We start from the raw sequence: 21,523 nt of genomic DNA, 5'->3' as shown, positions 1-21,523 counted from the left end.
AGGGATAGATCTGGTTTTGGTTGCAGTGGAAAAGTAGCCATTTGGTTTGGTTTCCTGTTTGTCTGCTGTGCCGTTGCTGACATGTGTTTGGCTGCATGGACATAGTACGTCATGGGTCATACAAAGACATCGTTCTCCGTGGTTTTGGGGACAGGCTGTTTCCGTTGTGTTGGGTAAATCAGCAGTCCACACAAACGCCAGTTTCCGTGAGTTGGTGATGGGAGCAAATGTTTTGCTCCCTGCAAGTTTTCTAACAGCTTTAATTAGAGATGAGCAATTATTCCCAGTTCAGGGAGCCATCTTATACTTCAACCACTATTGAAGCATAGCCGGCATCTGCTCTCCCCTGCCTTGTTTGTTCCTGAGCCTCTCTTGAGTCGTCCCTTTGGCTGTGTCAATCATGCATGTGGTTTGGTAAATCCCCTTCCCTCAACCCACCCATCCCCCCCCACCCAATACCTTCCCCCATCAGCCTGGCTTGATAGGAGTGTGCAGAAAATCCTAAGTCTAAGACCTTTGCAAGACTAGAAAAAAAAAGTACAATTGCAAAGGTGCATGGGACAGGGGAGAGTGTGGCGTAACGGGTTTCCTGCACACACTGAGCTGTACTAATCCCATTGCCTAGTGGGAGAAGACAATTTCCCTATGTTGACAAACGTGCCAAGCAGAATTTGCCATTAGGAGGCGCTGTAGGTCTCAGCTAAGCCTTGCCATGGGCTGTGAGTCCCCCGTATTCCTGAACTCCCCTCTCCCCTTCCTCCCTCCCTCCCTCACCCCCACACAAACTTTCCCTTCTGCAGTGGCTGAGAAAGAGAGATATGGCTTCTTCTAAGTATGTGTCTCTTGAAAAATACAAAATCTAAATCCTGAAGGAAATATATATGTATGTATATATATTTAAAATCCTTTTTAAGACTCATTGAAAATGGATGACCAATAATCGTAAAAGCATGTGGATCAATGCAATCCTTTAACCTCTTACTCCTTTCTATGTCAGATGCTGTATTTTTCCTTCTTACTCTCTTCTCTCACTTTCTCTCTTTCTCTCTACTTTCCTGGTTTTGCTTGAAGTGAGCAGTAATGGTTTGCTTTCAAAACACAACACAGCCCTTATACAGAAGTAGAATGAACTGAGATGTAGTATATAACCTACCCAATATATGTTTCTATTACTTGTCATTCCTATAATTCTCTATTTAGAGGATAAAAAACTACAATTAAATAGTGATAGGATGCTGTTTTTGTACTTTGGTAGATTCTCTTCCTGATATACAACACTTAGTAATTGCCTCTCAATATTTCCAAACACATATTTTTGTAATTGATGCCAAGGAGGATTATGTTCACATCCAATGGAGTGCTGTTGCAGAGCATTGACACTTTTTATCGGGTTAATAAAGGTCAGTCAGGTGCAATCAATTGGAAAAGAGCACGGGTTGTGTTTTGAACGATGACTGCTTCTGGCCAATGGTCAATTTCGATGTATTCGTTTTGCTTTGTTCATTCGTCCATTGTTGGTGTTGGTCTGTGTCTATCTGTGTATGTTAGCTTGAATAAGTAAGTGTTTGTGTGGGAGTATATGTGGAGTAGGGTTTCAGGTTAGATTTCAATTGTTAAGGATAATTTGACATCTACAGCTGTCAAAACAGTTCAAACATGGCCTAGTGGTAGTTGTATATTCTACTTAGGAAAGCAGTCAGATAACATTGCCAAATCAGGGCTGATAAGTATTAGCCACAAAGTAGAACTATTTAGAACTGTTGAGCTGCTTTAGAGACCTCCAGAGACCAAAGCACAGATAGGTAGATAGTTTCCCGTTCAAATCAAAGCTAAAAAACAGGTATCTGAAAGTCAAATTTCTTATCCATCTATTATGGTTACACTGTGAGAGGTGAATGTGTGAATGCGTATGTGTTTCATTGATTAAAGCTGCCTCATAGTCCCTACTATGACACAAGAAAGGGTTTTAAAGTTTATAATTGTATTCTGAAAGGTTACAAGGGCAATGGGGCTACGAGGCTTTGTGGCAGATGTACTGTTGGTGTATGTTTGTCCCTCTCACTCTCGCTCTCCATCTCTCTCTCTGCGTGTGTGTCTTCTGTCTGTTGTTCTTTATTTACTCACGTTCTCTCTGTGCTTCCTCCTGCCTCCCCTGCCAACACACACACACACACAGCCCTACCCGTAGTGAAACCCAAACCAGCAGAGCACACACTAACCACACCAGTCTGACACTGAAAGAAATGGAGGGGTGGATGGCCGGGTGACTTCAATTCCAGAGTGCCTTCTTAACAGGCCACAGAGAACCAGGTTTCATTCTGTGCACATGTCAAGCAAATAATGTTTGTGTGACTGTGGATGTTATAGAAGTACCTGAAAAAGATAACAACAAAATTAAGTTGAGCGCTGCCCCTGTTTGTGGCCTCAGATACATAGCACTTCACTAAGGAGCTGGATAATCAAACCACTTGTTTCATTTGTATGTATTAAATTATTTGGGCTTTCTGTGTGGTAAATGGCACAGAAATACATCTCAAAGAATCTGATGTAAATGGTTATGAGAGAGCATTTGGAGTGGAGTCTCTGGCCGGTGAGAGGGTCAGCCAATTGTGTCCACTAGGCCTGTTGCTGCTAGGTGCCTGTCCTCCCCTTGTCTCTTTGCCTGGGCTGCTCCTGTGGGCATTGCATACATTCCGGTTTCTGGACAAGAAGAAAAAGGAAAGCCCTGTTGTTAGAGTCCAAACTAATAAAGCCATTTCCTCTTCTGCTCATGTGACTTCTCGACCCCAGAAATGCCCTATAGGTTTGCTTTTGATGTAGATTTCCTGAATGCATGCATTCCCAGTCAATATTCTCTGACATACCTTTCTGTGTTTCCAGGTCTTTTTTATGTTGGTTCTTGGTATACACTGTTGAATTTTCTCCACAGCAGGAACACATGTTTGCAGAACCGTTGCCCAATACCTACTCTTCCCAGATACAGAATTTATTATTATTATTTTCCCATTTGGTTAGGAAAGGATAAGGGATCTATGTGTTAAAATGTACTAGTGGCCAAAAATGACCTTTAACCGTTTGAGCCCCGTGCAGTGGAGGCTCTCGGTGCATTTTTGCGGCCCTGCTCTCACTGCTAAAGAAGCTCCCGGAGGTGATCTTTGGAAAGCCCAGCTCCCATCCCCCAGGATATAGTAACGCTGACCTGCTACAGGGTGATGATTTTCCACATATTCTGCATCCTGTTCTGTTCTCTTTGAAGACTTTTGAGTCCAGCATTTTGTGGACTGTTTCTCATTTTCCTATCCCCCACCCCCAAGATTAAATTAACATCAACCATAGTATGCGCAGTCCCTTAATAACATACAGCACACAGACAGACTCCATTCTCAGGAAAGAGTTTACAATCAAGAGGAGAGAGTGTGGGGCGAGGCCATGTGTCCAGGCCTGTTCCTGGAACCGCAGTCACTGCTTTGCCAGGATCAATAAACAATCTGAAGAGAGGTCCAGTATGTAGTTCACATTCTTAAACTTTGTAAATTCCCCCCAAGTTACAGTTGGGAATTGTGTGCAAAACTCATTCCTGAATTCCCAGAATCCGGTCCCACCAAAAGCATTACCAGAAGGAGAATTGACACGGAAGAAATGACTCCCTCCTGTTATTCTCTCCAATCCCTTCTTAATGAAGATCCCTGCATTGGGTTGCGTAATCAATACTGAATGCCTGTTGCATGAGAGTCCTGTGCAGAGAATGATCTTTGAAAATGTTTTGTGGATGACTGACTTAACACAAATATATATACACACTGTATGAACGTATATATATACCTGCCTTCAGATGTTGACACGTCTTTCTCATTGCAATGTAACCTCTCGTCCAGTACTCCTATTGAGCATGCTCCAGTGTCCACCAGCCCCGTGCCTGCTTCTCTGCCTGCCGCTTCGCCCAATCAGCCAGCTTCTGCGCCCCTGAGCCCGGCCAATCAGCTCTCGCCATCGCCTCCCGCTGTCTCTACTCCAGTAGCGCCCACCCCAAAGAGGTAACTCCGTGTGCCGTGGGGTTGAAGCTTTGGGGTTTGAGTGACGGCTGAGAAGAGGCTGTGTTTATGTGCCTGATGTGTCTGGGCGTGATGTCATGTGGTTCAGCACAGGTGGGGGAAAATGGGGGCCATATTCATTTTTACCACCATGCTAAAATTGTATTTGTTTTTTCCTTATTATGACCCAACACATCTTCTTTTGCAACTTCTTTTTCATTTGTTAACATGGGGAGTTTGTTTGCTTCAGGAAAAAAGTGTGGTGGCAAAATGCTTTCAGGATATGGCCCCCTGTTATGATGAGACTATGCATTCCTAACACTGCATTTTCCTTTTACAATGTACCTGTATACAGCATGCATATGTGGTTAAGAGTGAGGTGTTATTCATGATGAATCGCAGTCCGCAGAGAACAATCACTTGTTTCCAACACCAACATCATCAGAAAAGTTCTAGAACTTTGTAATAGTAATAGAACATTGTGCACACCCTGTAATCTAGGACTTTAAATGAACTATCTACAGAAGTGACGACGGACTGAGAAAACAACGGTGAGTGTGACATTGTCAGGACCCCTGCTTGATTACGCAGACATGTTCCTCAAGCCTGAAAACGAATTCCCACTGAATACAGATAGGCCTGCAGCTGGAGAGGTGAACTGACTGATGCTGAATAAGGCCCGATGAAGATCCAGAGATACTGTTATAGAGATGCCTCGGGCATCAGAGACCCTGTCAGAACAGAGAGCCTTACTGTGGAAAATGGGAGTTATCACTCTAGCACTCAGACCCTGGAGGTCCCACTGGTGTTCAGGATTGTACACATAGAGCCCTACAAATCTGCTCAGATAGATCCAACCCAATAAAATGCACTCCAGTCCCACGCCTCACCCTGCTCTTGAAGCCACTCCAGTGAACCTTTCTCAAACATCATTGGGCAGGCAATTTTATCAGCTTCCAACTAGGTATACATATCCCATGAGCTGCTGGTCACCAATGCATTGCCAGTGGTTAAATGGGCATAGTGGACAGTGAGCTGATGCATGAGAAAGAATGCTATTGATCATAGAGGTACAGCAATGGAAAGGCAGAGGATAACCTTGTGTCAATGTAGTAAAAAGGCAAGAATTAAGTTCTCTGGAGTGGCTGCATCGACAGCAGGGAAGGTTAGTCGGCTGTGGATTTTGAAAGGGAGATGATCCCCTTTCTGTCACAGTTGTCAGCCTCTATAGCAGTGGTTCTCAACCCTGGTTCTTGCACCCTACTGGCCTGCTGTTTTTTGTTCCAACCAACCTCTTGGTTGCTGAACATTTGAACCATAAATTCAACTAATAATTAGGCTATTCAGAGCCTTTAAAAAAAAAATGATGTGTCAAGGTAAATATTCAATTGCATAAGCCACTCCAATGCTCCAACAATTTAAGCTAAAAAAATCACTTAGAGGATTCTATTATTCTATTATTCTATTATCTATTATTAAGGTTTCAATAGAGTGAATGAGAGCATTGGATTGATTGAGTCCCAGGATTGAGAACTATTGCTCTACAGGAAGGTTATTGGAGTCTATAGTTTCTCCACACCAATCCACCCATCCTTCACTCTACAGGGAAATCTTATGGATCTTATGGCTATCACCCATGTCCACACACACACACACACACACACACACACACACACACACACACACTTTTGTCTGCAATATGATTTAGCTCTGTAATACATTTCATTATCAATAACTGTTTTGAAATAAGGTTAACAACCACCCTATGAATGTAGTCAAACTTAATTGAAAGTGAAAGTGACTGTACCTAGACTTCTACTTGTTCCTTCTACTCATTTCTACTAGTGAGTGTATAAGTTTGTATAAGATAAGATCCCACTTATAACCCTCTTACACAGACCATCGCTACTTCCAAGACGTGGTCAGGAGTGATAGTCAACTGCCAATAAAAAAAAAAGACAATTCCAAATACAGATAGAGTGCCTACAGTTAAACAAGATATCTAAAACAAGAAACAAGACACCAGAAATGATTTATAAGTACATGTATTTTTTTGCTTTTTAATGGGGCTAGCCATAAGATCTGTAAACTCCCAATTTAGTAAACCCCCCCCTTTCATGTTCCTGAGGATTTGCCATCAATTGTGTTCCCAGCTGTGTGGCCTGCAGTCTAGACTCCACTGTGTTGTTGTACATTTTCACCCATCTTGGCAGCTCTTTCCTTGCAGGTCTCGGGATATGCAGTCTGTTGGCAGCTCGGAGGGGAGCTGGGCGCTGGCAGGGACAGAGCATGTGCAGAGCGCCTCCTGTCCGCACCTCTCTCACTATACACTGAGCAGCACAGCCTCAGCAGGCAGGGACTCACAGTGAAGTGAAAGGGCCCTGCATAGGTCTTATGGCTGCCTAATGATAAAATCCACACACAATAAATTAGGTCTCATATTTCCAGTGCCTGTCTGTGTCCTCCCGCACATCCACACTACTCTGCAGTGTGTCTGGGCCCCAGTCTCAGCTCCCCTGATGCCCAGTCTCCCAGCAGCCCTCACTCGTGCCTGTGCCTCTTCTCCTCCACAGCCCACCCATGCCAATTCAGCCCATGGCCTCACCGGGGTCCCGCCACCTGTCGCACGCTGCCTCCACTATCTCTTCTGCTATCACTGCTCAGTCTAGGTACAAGTGCCTTTTAATCTCCCCTTCTTCCTTCCTTTCAGATCAGGAGCGTTTTTGTACCCAAGTGGGACCAAATCGTGGCCTTCCAGTCTCGTGCTCTCATGGTGCAGTTTGCCAGTTGTGTTTAAACATAGCAGTGGGAGAAAATTGGGTCATGGCTGGTGAGAGGGCTCTGTAGCTGTAGATAGCAGGAGAGCCACAATGATTAGTGATGTTCTGCTCTATGAATCCTTTCGAAATCATGTAGCCAGTAGCTCAACCCATCTCCCTGTCTTTAATACAGAGATGAGGGCTCATTCAGACTCCTCTGTTGGTGTTTTAAAATGGACTAAGATTTCTAGACCCTCTCTCTAGCAGACCACTGCAAACTATCAGTCAGATCTTTCTCCCACCCTTAAGATATCCTACACAGGTTACGTGATTTAGTAATAGTCTTATGTCTTAATGTGAGGTGGTTCATCTCCTACTTCTAGCGAAGACATTTGTTGGTGGGGATTGTGGGGGGGTTTCAACTCCAGGTCCTCAAGGTCCAGTAGGTTTGTTAGATCCCCGTTAAATATAAAATACTTGACCCTTTTGTGGGCAGTGGGGTGTACATGAGGGTTAAGACCTTTGAGAAGAGTTCTGTTGACTTGGTTTAGGCCCATCATTAGGTCACGAAGCATTCAGAATGAAATACAAGTTGGGCCTTTGAGGACTAGAGCTTGAAAACCCCCCTTTGCCCAGGACCGTCCCTTGTTAACTCTTGTGACCTCTTTATGGATTAGAAACAGTTTAAATAGCTCAGTCAAGCCCACCACTGCGCTGGAGGCTCTGCCAATCACTCCCGTCTTCCGCACCGGAGCTCTGCCCCAGCGAGTTGCCACCACCCCCTCCCTGCCCTCGGGGAAACCCAAACACCTGAGGTACACAGACGGACTAACCCCAGTGCGGCCAGCAGAGTGACTCATATGGTGGCAGTGGCGTGCAGAGACCTCGGGGAAGCTGGGATAGGGGGCAGCTGGGGGGCTTGGGTAACCAGTCCTTTCCCTGTCTGGTGGGGGTTCCCTGAAACAAGTGACAGGTGTGTCCAGAACTCTGCCATATAAAAATGAGCTGTAGAAATAGTTTGTACATGACAAGAGCCTTGGGTCACCAATGGTCATGGAGATGGTAATGTGATAGGCACAGCACAGGTACAGGGATTGGCCTTAATTCTTCAGTGTCTTTGTATCCGTTTTACTAGGTTCTTGAGTTAAATTGTTGTTGGGTGTTTTTTGGGTAGCTGTGGTGATATTGATTCCTCTTGGATTCATTCACAGCCTGGCGTAGGTGAGATTGTCAAGTGTACAAAGTAGGAGCTTGTCAAGAAAGGTCCAAGTCAACGAGAACTCTAAGGTGTTTGATTTGTTATTGTGTATTACAGTTAGCTATTGCTTAAGTCCTGCCGTGAAAGCAGTTGGCAAAGATCCAGTCGATTTCTTACCTTAAAACTGAGACCCTAAAGAACTGATTTTGTGGCATATTCTACATGAATCAGAATAGTAAGATATACCCTCTTTTGTCAAATTCAATTGTTTTCCTTGTGCACAGGCTAGCACTGAATCCTAAGTTTGTGGTGTTCTGTGATGTATGGAAGGGATATACAGAGCTTCCCCTGGGTTGAAGTTTGGTGAGTCTGCAATAGAGTGGATAGATGCACTTTTGCTATGGTATTTTTAACAGGAGGCAGATTGATTATATTAAGGTTTATTTTAAACTGTAGTAAATTAATGGAAAAACTGGATAAAAGGAAATAAATTCAAAACAAGGCCACCAGGGGCAACACACATATCAGTTCAATATAAGATATTACATGGATTGAGACATATGTAACATTTACAGATATCCATGTATAAAATCGAATTTTCATTTTCCCAAAGCCAATTTAATTTATTTTAACATTTACAGTGACTTTCATGAAATGTAAAAAGTTTGCATATCATCCCAACAGTCTTGTTCTTTAGACTCAAACCCTGTGCCAATGTCACTGCTTGAGACCATTTTCTGGACTGGAAATGATACTGAAATTACACTGGAGGGGCGGGGGGGCACACGATCCCATGCTTGCCCAAACTCTCTCTGCACACCACTGCTCAACTCCATGTCTTTTGATGGGTGTGATTAACACTAAACTGAGTTACATCTACAGTGAGTCAGTTGAACTATGGGAGAGACTGATTTTTAGGCTGGACTGCATGTCTCTGTTGTCTTCAGCAGTGGTAGCCCCTCTGTCTCTTCAGACACATTAGTGTTGGGGCTGAAGGCTCATCTATTCTCAAGCCTCAGGGCCTGTTCCTTGTTTGGGCCGCCCCTCCTCCATGCTTATGTGTGCATCCTATCGAGTGTGGCTTGACTGCTGAGTGTGAAAGGGTCCCAGACCTTGACAAGACGGATTATTCTAATTGCTTGCAATTCCAAGGTTTTATAAACAGTGTTAATAGTGTACTTGGTTTGATATAAGCATCTTTTCTTCAGTACATGTATTCTTCAATACATTCCTGTTTGAACATTCCCACTGTGAAGAAGAGAGTTTTTAAAGCTCTTTAAAGGCAGTAATAACTTAATTTGTCCTTAATAGTAACCGTGGTGTAGAATGATGAAGAGTCACCAGTCATTGGTTTTACTGTGACGAGAGATCTCTGGATTGGGTTGGAAAAGTTCTGAGTCCTAGAGAATGTGATTGCACTCCGGACATCCAGCACACAATATTTTTGAGGGCTTTTTGCTGGGAAAGCATAACAAATCAGAAAATGAAAACTTGTGCTAGCATCAATTTTGATTTTGGTTTAGATTTTTTTTCTTGGAAGAGAATTGTGATCTTGTTTTGGTTTGGGGATCTCTGCGGACCATGCTTTGGTGCTAGCGAGTGCACCGGGACTATGAGAATCTGCAACAGTGATACTGTTTGGCATTTTCTTCCATATTAGGAACTTTTCCAGCCCCCACTGTAGCTCCATATTGATGGAAAATCTTTAAGTATAGTCATAATCCAAGGCCCATATCAGAAAGTCTTCACAGTGAGGAGTGTAACTTGAAATCTCTGTTTTGCAGTGTCTGCATGTCATATTTGCGGTGTGTGTTGTAGCAGAGCCTTACTGCACATCTATAAAGGGCAAATCAGAACTACTTCCAAAAATTCAACCAAAACGTACCTGCCTAGCTGCTCCGGTTGTATGTAATGATGATATAATAAAAGTACACTCCGAAACCTCTTCACAGAGCCAACGTGAATGATCAGTTTTGCCACTGGTCTCCTTTAGAAGCACCAATCTTGTCATCAATGTAGTGAGAGCGTGTACTGTAGTGAAAAGTCAGGTCAAGATGAGATTCAACCAGAGCAGCAAGCTCGGTTTGGTTTTGTTTGGTGCTCTTGATTTGGCCTTTATAGTGTATGTTCATAGACCCTGTTTCTCCCTAAGGCTCGGCTGAAACCCTCTCATCGGTACTCGGACAAAAGCTACCATTAAACGAAACCCTTTCTTTCTTTCGCATTGTAGCTTCAACGTGCCGTCTCCCTCCGCACACAGCTTCCAGTCCAAAAGCCCTGCCTCCAGGTACAGATGCAGGGAGGCCTGTCCGGATCCCAGCTCCTTATCGAATCCACATAGTGCCTGTGTAACACTGTTTCAAGCCTTCTCTTCAGAATAACCCATTTTTAGTTTTTGTTTTTCTTCACTGTTCTCTGTTTCTAGCACAGTCTGTGACCTAAGGATGATACTCATGCTTTTTCCTCAACCCCCCCCTTCTCCTCTAACTGTCTGTGTTTTAACCAAACTCTCTTAATAAATCTGGTTATAGGCTAGTGCTGACAACTCTGTATTTTCCACATGTGAGACTCTCTGTTCTAACACTGTCTTTTGATACCAGGCTGATACTTTTGTGGGTCTCTGCTACATTAAAACCCCAACTAACCTTGCACAATGTCTGGGAGTGGAAGAAACCAGGTAAAACTCACAAACGAACAGAAGGCTTTAACTTGGATTTCACTCAAGGGTGAAGAACAGTTATATTTCAGTCAGGTTTGTGTTTTCTCAGGTGTTCAATCAATCTTAATCGTCATAGACACCCCTCACACAAACAGTCAATTTTGTCAGTGATAGATTTTAGATTATAGATCAGATTGTATCTAATTCTATTAACAATTTAAATCTTGCAGGCCGCAATATTTACACAATTGTTTAATAAATACATTTTACAAATCCATAATAAATGATCAAATCCATATGGATCAAGCCCTACCAGTTGATGGCAATATAATGAGTCAGGATGATCTGAGTCTCGGTCGTACATATCAGTGGTTGGACCTGGATTGTGGTTGTTGTCTCTGAGTTCCCTGCCTCTCTTCCCTAGCCCTTACACTCAGCCCATGGGCCTACAACAGAGCTCCATTGAGATCCCAGTGGCCCCGCCGAAGCCCAGGGTCATCAGCACTGCCAGCATTGTGCCTTCTGTGTACCCCTTGGCCCCAGGTAGGTTTGAAAGGCTTCACTCCACAGGGTCCAATCGGGCCGTTTTGCTGACAAACAAACATACCGATGATTTAAACTGTTTTTCACATCACCTGACCTGTTTATCCCTTTGTGCCTCTGTCTCCGTCCTCTCTCACTGTCTCTCTCAGCCCCGGCCCCTGCCCCGGCCCCCGCAGCCCCCAGCTCTTCCAGCCGCCCCCCCTGGGTCACAGACGATTCTTTTGCTCAAAAGTTCGTCCCAGGCAAGAGCACCTCCACTGTCACCAAACACATCCACCCACTGCCCCAAGCTGCGCCCCCAGCCCCTGCCTACATCCCCAACCCTGTCCAGGCTCCCCCTCCGGCTCCCATGCCCACCTACAACCTCACACCTTCCCCCTTCGTCGCCCCCCCCGCCCCCACGGCTGCCCGTGGCGTGGCCCAGAGAGCCGAGAGGTTCCCCGCTGGCAGCCGGACGCCTCTCTGTGGAGCCTGCAACAGCATCATCAGGTAACAGCGCCCGTGGAGGACTAGACCAGTACGGCAGCACAACAGAGGAGTGTGCATGAGCAAACACACACCACCATGGTGTTCTGGAAGCAAGGGGTTTCTTTGGGAACAGCCAGGGGAACCCCAAGAATCGAGCATAGATCGAGACTGTATTGAACACAGTGGGTTTTATGTCACACAGTTATGGGAGCTAAGGGTGCATGTCTGTCCCCTTCCCAGGGGGCCCTTCCTGGTGGCGCTGGGGCGATCCTGGCACCCGGAGGAGTTCAACTGCCATTACTGCCACAACTCGCTGGCAGACGTGTGCTTCGTGGAGGAGCAGAACAACGTGTACTGCGAGGGCTGCTACGGAGAGTTCTTCGCCCCCACCTGTGCCCGCTGTAACACTAAGATCATGGGGGTGAGTGGCGATGCAGCCGGCAGTGGGGTGTTCAATAAGTGCTGTATAACGTCTTCTGCTGAGCGCTCTGTAACGTTAGCCAATAGTCTTGAAGAGTACCCAGAAGGAGATTTCAGATTGGTCAGATTTACCCAAATCATTACCTGATTAATTGATCAAAACCAAATGTTTCCGAGTCTTTATAAACTGGTCATTTAAAGGGGATCTGTTACAGCCCACAGTTCAGGGCTCCCCAGCCTGGATCCTGTCAAGTATGTCTATGTAAAGACACTGTCTACAGATCTGCTGATAGGGAACTTCCTGTTTAGCAGCAGGGTACTGTGTCTGACTTACAAGCAGGAAGCTGTTCGATTCAGTCCAGCAGCTCAGCAGGTACAGGAAGCATGGCAATCATCATACGCTGTTGAGTCCAACAACAGCAGATTGGATTACTCCCCAATGACTTCCTATTGTTTGACGCTGAGGAAAACAGTGCCGATTCCATCAGTGTTACACTCAAGGATAAATCATGCTGTTTTGTTCGCAGCTTGTATGTAGGTTTTGATGTAGACATAATTAAGCCTTATAGGTTTTGTGTTCCAGATACAATTTTATTTTCTGAACGTGAATGTAAAGTATGTAGCTAAAAGATGTAGCTGTGGCTTATGGGAAAGAAAATCAATATTTGTTTTGAATGCTTTTCTGTAGCCAGGAGCACTGTGTGATTGGCTATGCTCTCTCTCCCGGCAGGAAGTGATGCACGCACTGCGACAGACCTGGCACACTACCTGCTTCGTGTGCGCCGCCTGCGGGAAGCCCTTCGGAAACAGCCTCTTCCACATGGAGGACGGAGAGCCCTACTGCGAGAAAGGTACCAGCTGTACATCGAAGGGATTGGAAGCATCTCGGGGAGGCCTTCATCCAGCAGCTAAACTAAATATAAATATATCATAACTATAACGTGTGTCTTGTTAACTCCGCACTCTGCCCTGTGTGTGTGTGTGCCCCCTCAGACTACATCGCACTGTTCAGCACCAAGTGCCACGGCTGTGACTTCCCTGTGGAGGCTGGAGACAAGTTCATCGAGGCTCTGGGTCACACCTGGCATGACACCTGCTTTGTCTGCGCGGTAAGTACCTCTGCGCCTCCAGCAGGGAGCAGCACCCCCACTGTGCATAAGCTGTGGGCTACATATGTGCCGTAAAGTAAAGGTCGTCTCGTACCATTTCACTCCATTCTAGGTCTTATGTTAAATTCTGTCATATGTAATTATGTATTGTGCATAATGCCCCTCAAGACTCAGTGCCCTCTCCGTCTGTGTGCTGCAGGTGTGCCACGTGAATCTGGAAGGCCAGCCGTTCTACTCCAAGAAGGACAAGCCCCTGTGCAAGAAGCACGCCCACGCCATCAACGTTTAGGCGGCCGTGCCCAGCAGCGCCAGGGCAGGGCAGTGCTCTCGCAGCCTGGCGCTTCTTGAGAGAGGTCTGGGGAGCTGTCAAGGCCGGACAGTGCTTCACTTCCCAGAATTAACGATAAAACACAACACAAACAAAACAAGAAACAACCTCATCTAATGATCACATGGGAGAAAAACTATCATTATTTTCAAGGCCTGATTCCATTGATGTTAGAGCATGTTGAATAACCATCTGTTTGCTCTACTATTCTAAATACTATTGATTTATGTATTTTTCATGACACTGAAGTCCTAGAAGTACTCAACGTTAAGCTCTGGTGCTGACCAAGATATTGTGGAGCCTAAGTACCATTACATTATATACATCCCCCTTTCCCCCCCAGACATTTCCCAGTGACCATAAATATGAAGAATTTCAGTAGATAAACATTTACAATGCCTTTTTACATAAACTACAGTGGCAGACGTTTTTACCCAAAATGACTTCTGACAATAACTCTGTTAAAGAACATGAAAAAGGCATTTTGGTTCATGAATTAAAGAGGGAATTGATGGGGGAAAAAGGACACTATTAAAACCCCAGAATATCTTGGTCAGCAGCTGATAACAAATCTTTGGTAAAACAGAAATCTTGCCTTGCGATTTTCTTAAAGGTCATTTCTTTAAAGTTGTACGAAACAAGAAGTGTCCTTTATCTGTTGAGGGAACTGTGACTTTTCTCTGTCAACTGGTTCTTGACACAGATAGATGTTTTGTGCATGTGGATAGATAGATAAAAACCTAGTCAGATAAATAGCATTAGCGTGGAAGATAAATAATATCATAGTTTTGTATTTACTGGTACATCTTAGTTAAATATTCTCTGCAATGGTTTGCCACAGCACTAGTTACATCAGCAGATCTTCATGGTACTCCACAAAGCTATTTAAATAATATATTGAATGAGAAATGGACTAATATATTGACTGATTATGCTGTATTTATTGAATTTAAAAAGCGACACAAATGGTACGTTAGGAAGGATTTGTTTTAGAAACACGTAGGAATCCGAAGTAGACGGAAGTATAGATAGGTAGCTCGCCCATCCGTACTTTAAACTTCTACTCTGAAAGTAGTTGGAAGTTTTGTCGTGTCTAATTTGTGTTTATTTATTAGGGGGGTTGCGTTTTACAGCAGCACAAACGCTTTGGAAATGCTGCTTTTTACATAGTGAGCTCTCGAAATTACTGAAAGGTAAACAAGAGGTCGCGGAGAGCAGAGTTTTAGAAAGTAATTTTTAACTCACTGAAGCGATAGAGGGGCTGGGATGTAGTGGGGAGGGGTGTCAGGTAGGGATGAGGTTGTGCTTAGTTGAGTGTTTCAAAGCCAGAAAGGGGCTGATATATCAAGCAAGGGACCTAATTCTAAAAGGGCTTAAGACACACATTGTTGTTTTTAGTTTTTTTCTTCTTTTAAGTACATTTGTGAGGATGGTCTTGTGAAAAAACACATTAGTAATCTGCTGGAATCGTTCAAAGCGTTGGGGGTCTCTCCCCAGGTCGAGTCATTCTGCAGGGGTGTCTAGGGCCCCACTTTCCTGGGAGAGAAGAACTCCAGCCCGTTTTTTTTTGGAGCATGCACTGAAACCCGCGGGACTTCACACATATCTGGTATATCCATTTCAGAACTACCGCTGGGCAGCTTGACTCGGTCGTACGGGCTGGTTTGTTTGCTTCTGTGTTTGTTCGTGCTTTGTAAGATTCGATTTAGTTGATCTGAAATGAATGAGCCACCTCTGACTCCCCCTGAGCCGAGAACAAGGGAATCGAAACATAAAGTATATCTATAGAACGTTATTAGAACCATAACTTGTAGTCAATAACTCCACCGGCACAACAGCTGGTCTGGAAGTTGCCCCAGACCGAGAGAGATAGTGGGCGACCTCTGACTCTGACCGTAGGGTTGTGCCATTCTCCCTTATGGAATCAGGTGCCGGCATTATCTGCACTGCAGTGCTTAGTGCAGAAGAGTGCCAGAGCATCCTAAACAACTCTTTTCTGTTGACAATTTTGTGTATTATCTGGAGCCCTAAACAGGCCCAGTATTATCCATACCATGATGTAGCCTTCAGCTCCTAGAAGCAGTGCTGTACTAACGCTGGACTGACTGCTGTGAGCGCAATATGCTGAGTGTTCTTTATTTATTTAATATATGTGTGTGTGTGTTTGTGTGTGTGTATATATATATATATATATATATATAACTTTATGTTTTGCCTGTTCGTTGAATATGGCTAGTTTGTAATATTTGGGGGTAAGTTACATAGGAATTTTTTAATTAAGAAAACAATTTAGGAAAAAAAAAAAAAAGATATATATAAAAATACATTTCAGAGAAAGACAAACACTGGGTAAGAAATGACCAAACAGGTTTGCAAGATTATACCTTTGATTTTGCTTCTGTTAGGAACTATCCAGGCTGTGCATAAAAATGTACTTAATCTCTCCTTTCGGGAATGCGTTACAAGAGCACCAAAGCTGTCACGGGTTTCTTTTTTGGAAGAAATCGCTCCAGCATGTGTGTTCATTTATTTAAATCCTTAAATGCTTGAATGATGGCAAGCAGCTTTCTCTCACATTGGTGGTTCTGCTTTCAAAAATCTGCAGTTTCATTTTGAATTGTGACAGTTCTCTTATTTTAAACAAAAAATATATACTAATGGGAAAAGCAGATGCGATATACTTTATCACCACTAGGTAGCAGCACAGGACTAGTTCTGACACTGTGGGTGTGTCAAAGAAAAACCTGGCATAAATCTTTATAAACTATTGTCTAACCTAAGCATATATATAAAGATTTACAAGGTGCTTAGAAATCCATCTTTTAAAATGTGGGCTTAAAATTACTCATTACATCCCTTTGACTCTAATACCCTAAATAATAAGTCATAATAAATACACAAACTTTAATAATGTACAGTGAAAAATTAGTTTATCGCTACAGAACTATACATCTCCAATCCCTGTATATTAAAATACTATATTTTCATAGTTTACACTCCTAAGACTAGAAATGTGTGAAACACTGAAAATGTTACTTTTTATTTTTAGGTTTGGTTTTGAACTGGATGGCTACTGCTCGGGGGTGCTCCAGCGCTTGTGCTTTGTAAACACTTTGAAATACAGTGAAGGTAGTATTGGCTGATATTTTAAGATGCAAAGCACCCTATTTGGTTCTGTCGTTCTAGTTTAAACTCAGTTTGTCTGCTGTGTGGCTCTTGACAGCTGGAGGACCATGTCCCCTTCACCCAGTGTCCAATGCTCAGTTCATTTTAAAGGTGACAGCCGAGTTGTTGAGATTAGACCGTGTTTTCCAAAGGCGCAGCAGCACTTTCGGGCTGCAGTCGAGCTTGTGCAGCCACTGAGGTTAGTGCGCAAGGTTTATGCTGCGTCAGAGTGTGAGATACAGCGTCCTTGTGTTGACCCATAGTGATGCACATTTGTTGAAAGATTCAGTGAGCACAGACTCGGGCATAGGGAGAGTGGTGTGGTTGAAGCGTAGGGGTCTGAAATTCCTTCATTGCTTTCTTCTCTCTCTTTCTCTCTCCATCCTTGGCTTCTTTTTTGTGTTTTTTCATTTTTTTTTGCAAATTTTTCATTTACACCCCCTATTTACCATTCATCTCTTCTTCATTGGTCCTTCTTCCATTTACTCATTTATCAATTCTTTACATTTGATTGGTCCTCTTCTCTTCTCCACTTCTCTCTGCTGTCTCCCTTTGTCGTTTTCTTTGTCTCTTTCCAATCACCCCCCTCTCCTTGCTCTCTGTCTCTCGGCAAGTCTCTCTTCAGTCCATGTCTTTTCTTCTTGTCGTTCCCATCTCTCTCTCGTTCCTCTCCTCAACTGGTGAGTCTGTACAGTTGCCATTGGTTCTCCTAATTTCCCGATAATGTCTGTGAGGCAGAGTTAGTTGCTTATATCCTTTTCCTCCTAAATTCTTGATTGGGACTTTTGTCGTTGAATTATTTTTCACACGAAAGGTCTCAGATTGATGTGCGGTCCTTCAGTTGTCCATTTACACTGCTGTATATTAAACGTGTTTCTTACAGAATGCACACTGCTTTAGGTAGCACGGTAGTTAGGGAGAAAACTATCGATAGTGTTTTTCTGGCATGCGGTGATTGACATTCTCTTAAGTTTTTCTCTTTTTCTGTTATTTTATTCTCGTTTGTTTTGTAAACACCGTGAGATGTTACCAAAATGTGGCCTTGGACATGTGATTAGTTGTTTTTCCTTGATAACATTTTTAAATGTTTTTATTTCTTTTTCTTTTCATTTTTGTTTTGGCATGGGCTGTTTTTAACCGGTTAGGAAAGTGTTAATTCATATTGTTCTCATTAGCGATATTTAAATTACTATGCATGTTCAATGCAAAAGCGGGTGCTCTGTTTCTTTACTGAGGACAAGGGCTTTGGCTATGGAATTGTCACATATCACTGGAATACAAAACATATTTATGTATGTCTATGCAGAGGGAGCCCTGCTGTTTTAAAATGAGCAGAACTGACACAACACCCGGCATAAAAAGGAGCAGGCCCAAACCCAGCACTACGTGGTAAATTGACCTGACTAGATAAGCTAAAATTTGGGCAACCCCCTGATGGGTTTTGAACTCCGAATGAGAGAAGAACAAATGCACGGAATACATTTGAACAATTACACAATTCATTCTCTTCCTTGGTGTATATATTAAAAGGTAGATTTGAGAAAACCTTCAGTAGCAGTTGTCTAGTACTGGGAATATAGAAATAGACTATATCCCTCCTAGGAGCAAGGAGTAAGGAGTGGCGGGGAAAAGCTATTTGATGGACTTCCTTCTTCTTTTATCAGTCTTCTTTCTTTTCTATAGCTCTGTTCTCCCTCCTTTTTACCTGCATGTTCTGTTTCCATTCCCCATCCTTTGTGTATATTATGGTAATTTTCCTTTACTCATTGTTATTGTTCTTTCCTTGGATCCGCTTCTTCATTTTCACATTTGTCCTACAGTGGTTTATTGTGTTTATTCTTAAAGTCATCTGTCCAGATTGAACGTTTCTCAAGGTATTGAGAAACGGCTTCATCTGTACAGACAATTTCCCACCTCTCACCTATTACATTATACACAGCATCTGCAATTTCCCTATGTAACAACCATACATCTGTCAATGCTGCTTGCACTCTCACTAGGGGCAAGAAACAAAATCAACCTGAATGCTTGAATGAACTAGATGTTAGACTACAATGTAATTAAGTTAGCATGGTCACACTTTCAGCAGAGTTTACTTATCCAAAATAGTGTTCCTGCGCTGCTGCATTAAAAAAAGGCCTTAAATAAATAAAAACTATGCATGTTGTTCAAGACAAAAATGACCTTAATGTAGATTCACTCAGAAAGAGGTAGAAATTACTCATTTTCACCCTGTATTAAAAAACTACACAACTTTTGTTTGTTTCAATGTATACAAATGATGATATGACAACAAAATTGTAACATTTCTTTGCAATTGTTTTGGTCAGTGACTTTGGAAGGGCTATCCCATTGTTATCATGCTTTGTCATTAAGCATTGTTCCTCACTGTGCAACACTGGAAGCTCCTATATTTAATCTGTGCATGTAACCTTCAGAGTGCATGGATGGATGTGATTTGACTTCAGCAAAAAAAGAAAAAGAAACAATTTTGTCAAAAAGAACGAGTCTTGTCTTATTTTTAAACAATGTACCCTGCCTTGTATGTCTTTGCCGACAGTGTGTGTCCAATTGGGGGAACCGTGCCGGAGAGATCGTATTTCAACCAGCTTTTCCCTCAGGACCAATAATTCAGATTTCACAATTGAAAAACATGGATCCTAAATCACTCCGGAAGAAGTGCAAAGTTCAAACCACCAGCCCTGTGTTCTCTGCTTGTTCATCTTCGTAGCATACATGGATTCCATTCTCTTTTTTTGCTTGTGTTTAAAAGCCACCAAATGCCTTCATTTAGCCATCCTAGGTATATTTAGACAGGAATTTGAGCAATTTCTTGGTTTATTTTTGGTCAATGGAAGATTTATTTCTCTGGCAAGGCCCCTACCAGACTGCAACACATTGGGGCTGGAAAGGATTTGATACTTTCTGGGAGCTTGACTTTGAGGAATAAATAAGATTTTAGTTTTTAAATGGATAAAAATAACCAGCGCTAAATTGGCTTTATGGAGGTCAAAGATATCACAACATGATTTGTTCTCTTTTATTTTTGCCATGTCCTACATCATCTCATAATATGGCTTATCGAAAATCATAACAACGCAGTGCCCTGGCTTATTAAAATGAGCGGCCACGACTTAAGTTAATCCAGGAGTTAGCGCAATGATCATAGCATGTCCAAGCACAAAATGGAGCAGACACAAACACGGCAATATCCATCTGGAAGACCTACAAGACCACATAAAAGATGGGAAGATTAAATAAAATGTGCAGGTGTAACATAGAAAAGGGAAGCTATAGATCGAAGCAAGTGGAAATATCTTGGAAAGGCCTTCATCCAGCAGTGGATCAATATGATAATATGGATGATATAACACTTTATAATTTGAGTATTCAAAATGCTTTCTCTGTGCCGTATTTATCTTTTACCCAGGCTAACTTTAAATGGTCCCTTGCACATCGCGAAGCAACAACAACAAAAATAATAACAATAATAGTTACTTCCTCACCCTTTGTCACCAGACTGCTTTATGTGCCAGGTTTGTGTGCGTAAACTGTGCCAGCCCACAACTTTTTTTCTTCAGGGCCTGAGGAGTTCAAAGCATACTTTTATAGCAATTACAGCAGCCAATTCACTCACTGAGAATTTTCCTATAAACAACTTGTGGTTGCGAGCACTGTGCACAACCAAACAGGGTCCGCCTCAGTTTTGAAAATAAGGAGATGCAAGCATATATGGACCATCTATAACCCATATTCACATACCTCAAGTACATTACATAGTAACAGGTACGACAAACCCAGTATAGACAGATTGACAGAACAATTAGTATCACCAGGATGTAACAAGCTTCCAAAATCAAAGTATTAAAGATCACATTTTGCACTGGTCAAAAATCGGGGTCGAATGATCCTCACAGTAAGTACAGTATTACCATGAATGAGTGTGGCTGCTATAGAAGCACACACAACCTTTCCACAGGCTCCAATAAACCATAGATACCTGTATTTTGTGTTGACTGCACAGCTATAGAGGGTGGGGCCTCAGCCAATAGGCATTTCCGTTGTGAAAAGGCTTCCCTTAGGATTTGGTTCTCATTGGACCTTATCATTTGTGTTTTGTCTTTGTGATTGTGTATTGTTCGGTATGTTTCTTCCCTTTTTTTATTTGTTTCTATTTCTTTGCAATATTTTGAATAACTATCCCAACTTCATATCTATCAAGTTATATAGTACATAATATATTTGAATATATAAATATAAAGATGGGGTTACATTGTGTATATTGAGAATGGATTACTCGATAGATTTAGCTAGCTGGATTGCTCAACCCCCCAAAACATGCTACCCCAATCAAATCTATATAAATTCTGGTCCACTATAGAAGTGCCACTGTAGTGTCACCCTTGGCAGTAAAATACAATTCAATCACTTGAAACAAACCACCTTTAGTATACACTGTAATGCAGTCTAACACCATGCCTATGTGTAGAGATATACTTTGTATGATTTATTGGTATATAACTCCTGACATATGTGTGACAGTAGTCAGCATCATATACATCCAACCTGTAGGCTCATCAAACACTCAGAAATGCTGCAGCTACATTATTGTACAGTTTTGTACAGTTCAAAAACCCCTGGTCAAAGGTGGTGCTGTGGGCAAAACGCGACAAAGCACCCCTGGGCTGAGCTGCGGTCGCGGCGTTCGTGTGCGCAGGTCTGCGCCGCTCCACCAATGGGCTCGGCGGGATGGTGCAGCGCTGCGCAGAAGGCGACCCGGGGGGCGCTGCTCTCCGCTCTGACGGGCGATGGCGGAGGCACTGATTGGAGGGCTGGGCAGGAA

General features: G+C 43.0%; 1 protein-coding gene across 1 annotated transcript; it reads left to right on the top strand.

Moving 5' to 3' along the window:
* The first annotated feature begins 6,268 nt into the window (after nucleotides 1-6,268).
* LOC136716287 (uncharacterized) lies at nucleotides 6,269-12,902 on the top strand. The gene is made up of 7 exons (XM_066693885.1): nucleotides 6,269-6,338; nucleotides 6,521-6,700; nucleotides 10,219-10,275; nucleotides 11,072-11,190; nucleotides 11,340-11,679; nucleotides 11,899-12,079; nucleotides 12,809-12,902. The coding sequence occupies exons 1-7, from the start codon at nucleotides 6,269-6,271 to the stop codon at nucleotides 12,813-12,815; spliced, it is 954 nt and encodes a 317-aa protein (XP_066549982.1). The 3' UTR covers nucleotides 12,816-12,902.
* Nucleotides 12,903-21,523: the final 8,621 nt, after the last annotated feature.

Source organism: Amia ocellicauda, chromosome 20 (assembly GCF_036373705.1).
Source record: "Amia ocellicauda isolate fAmiCal2 chromosome 20, fAmiCal2.hap1, whole genome shotgun sequence".
Lineage (NCBI taxonomy): Eukaryota > Metazoa > Chordata > Actinopteri > Amiiformes > Amiidae > Amia > Amia ocellicauda.
Note: the sequence above shows the minus strand (reverse complement) of the source record. Positions and strands in the feature narration are given on the sequence as shown.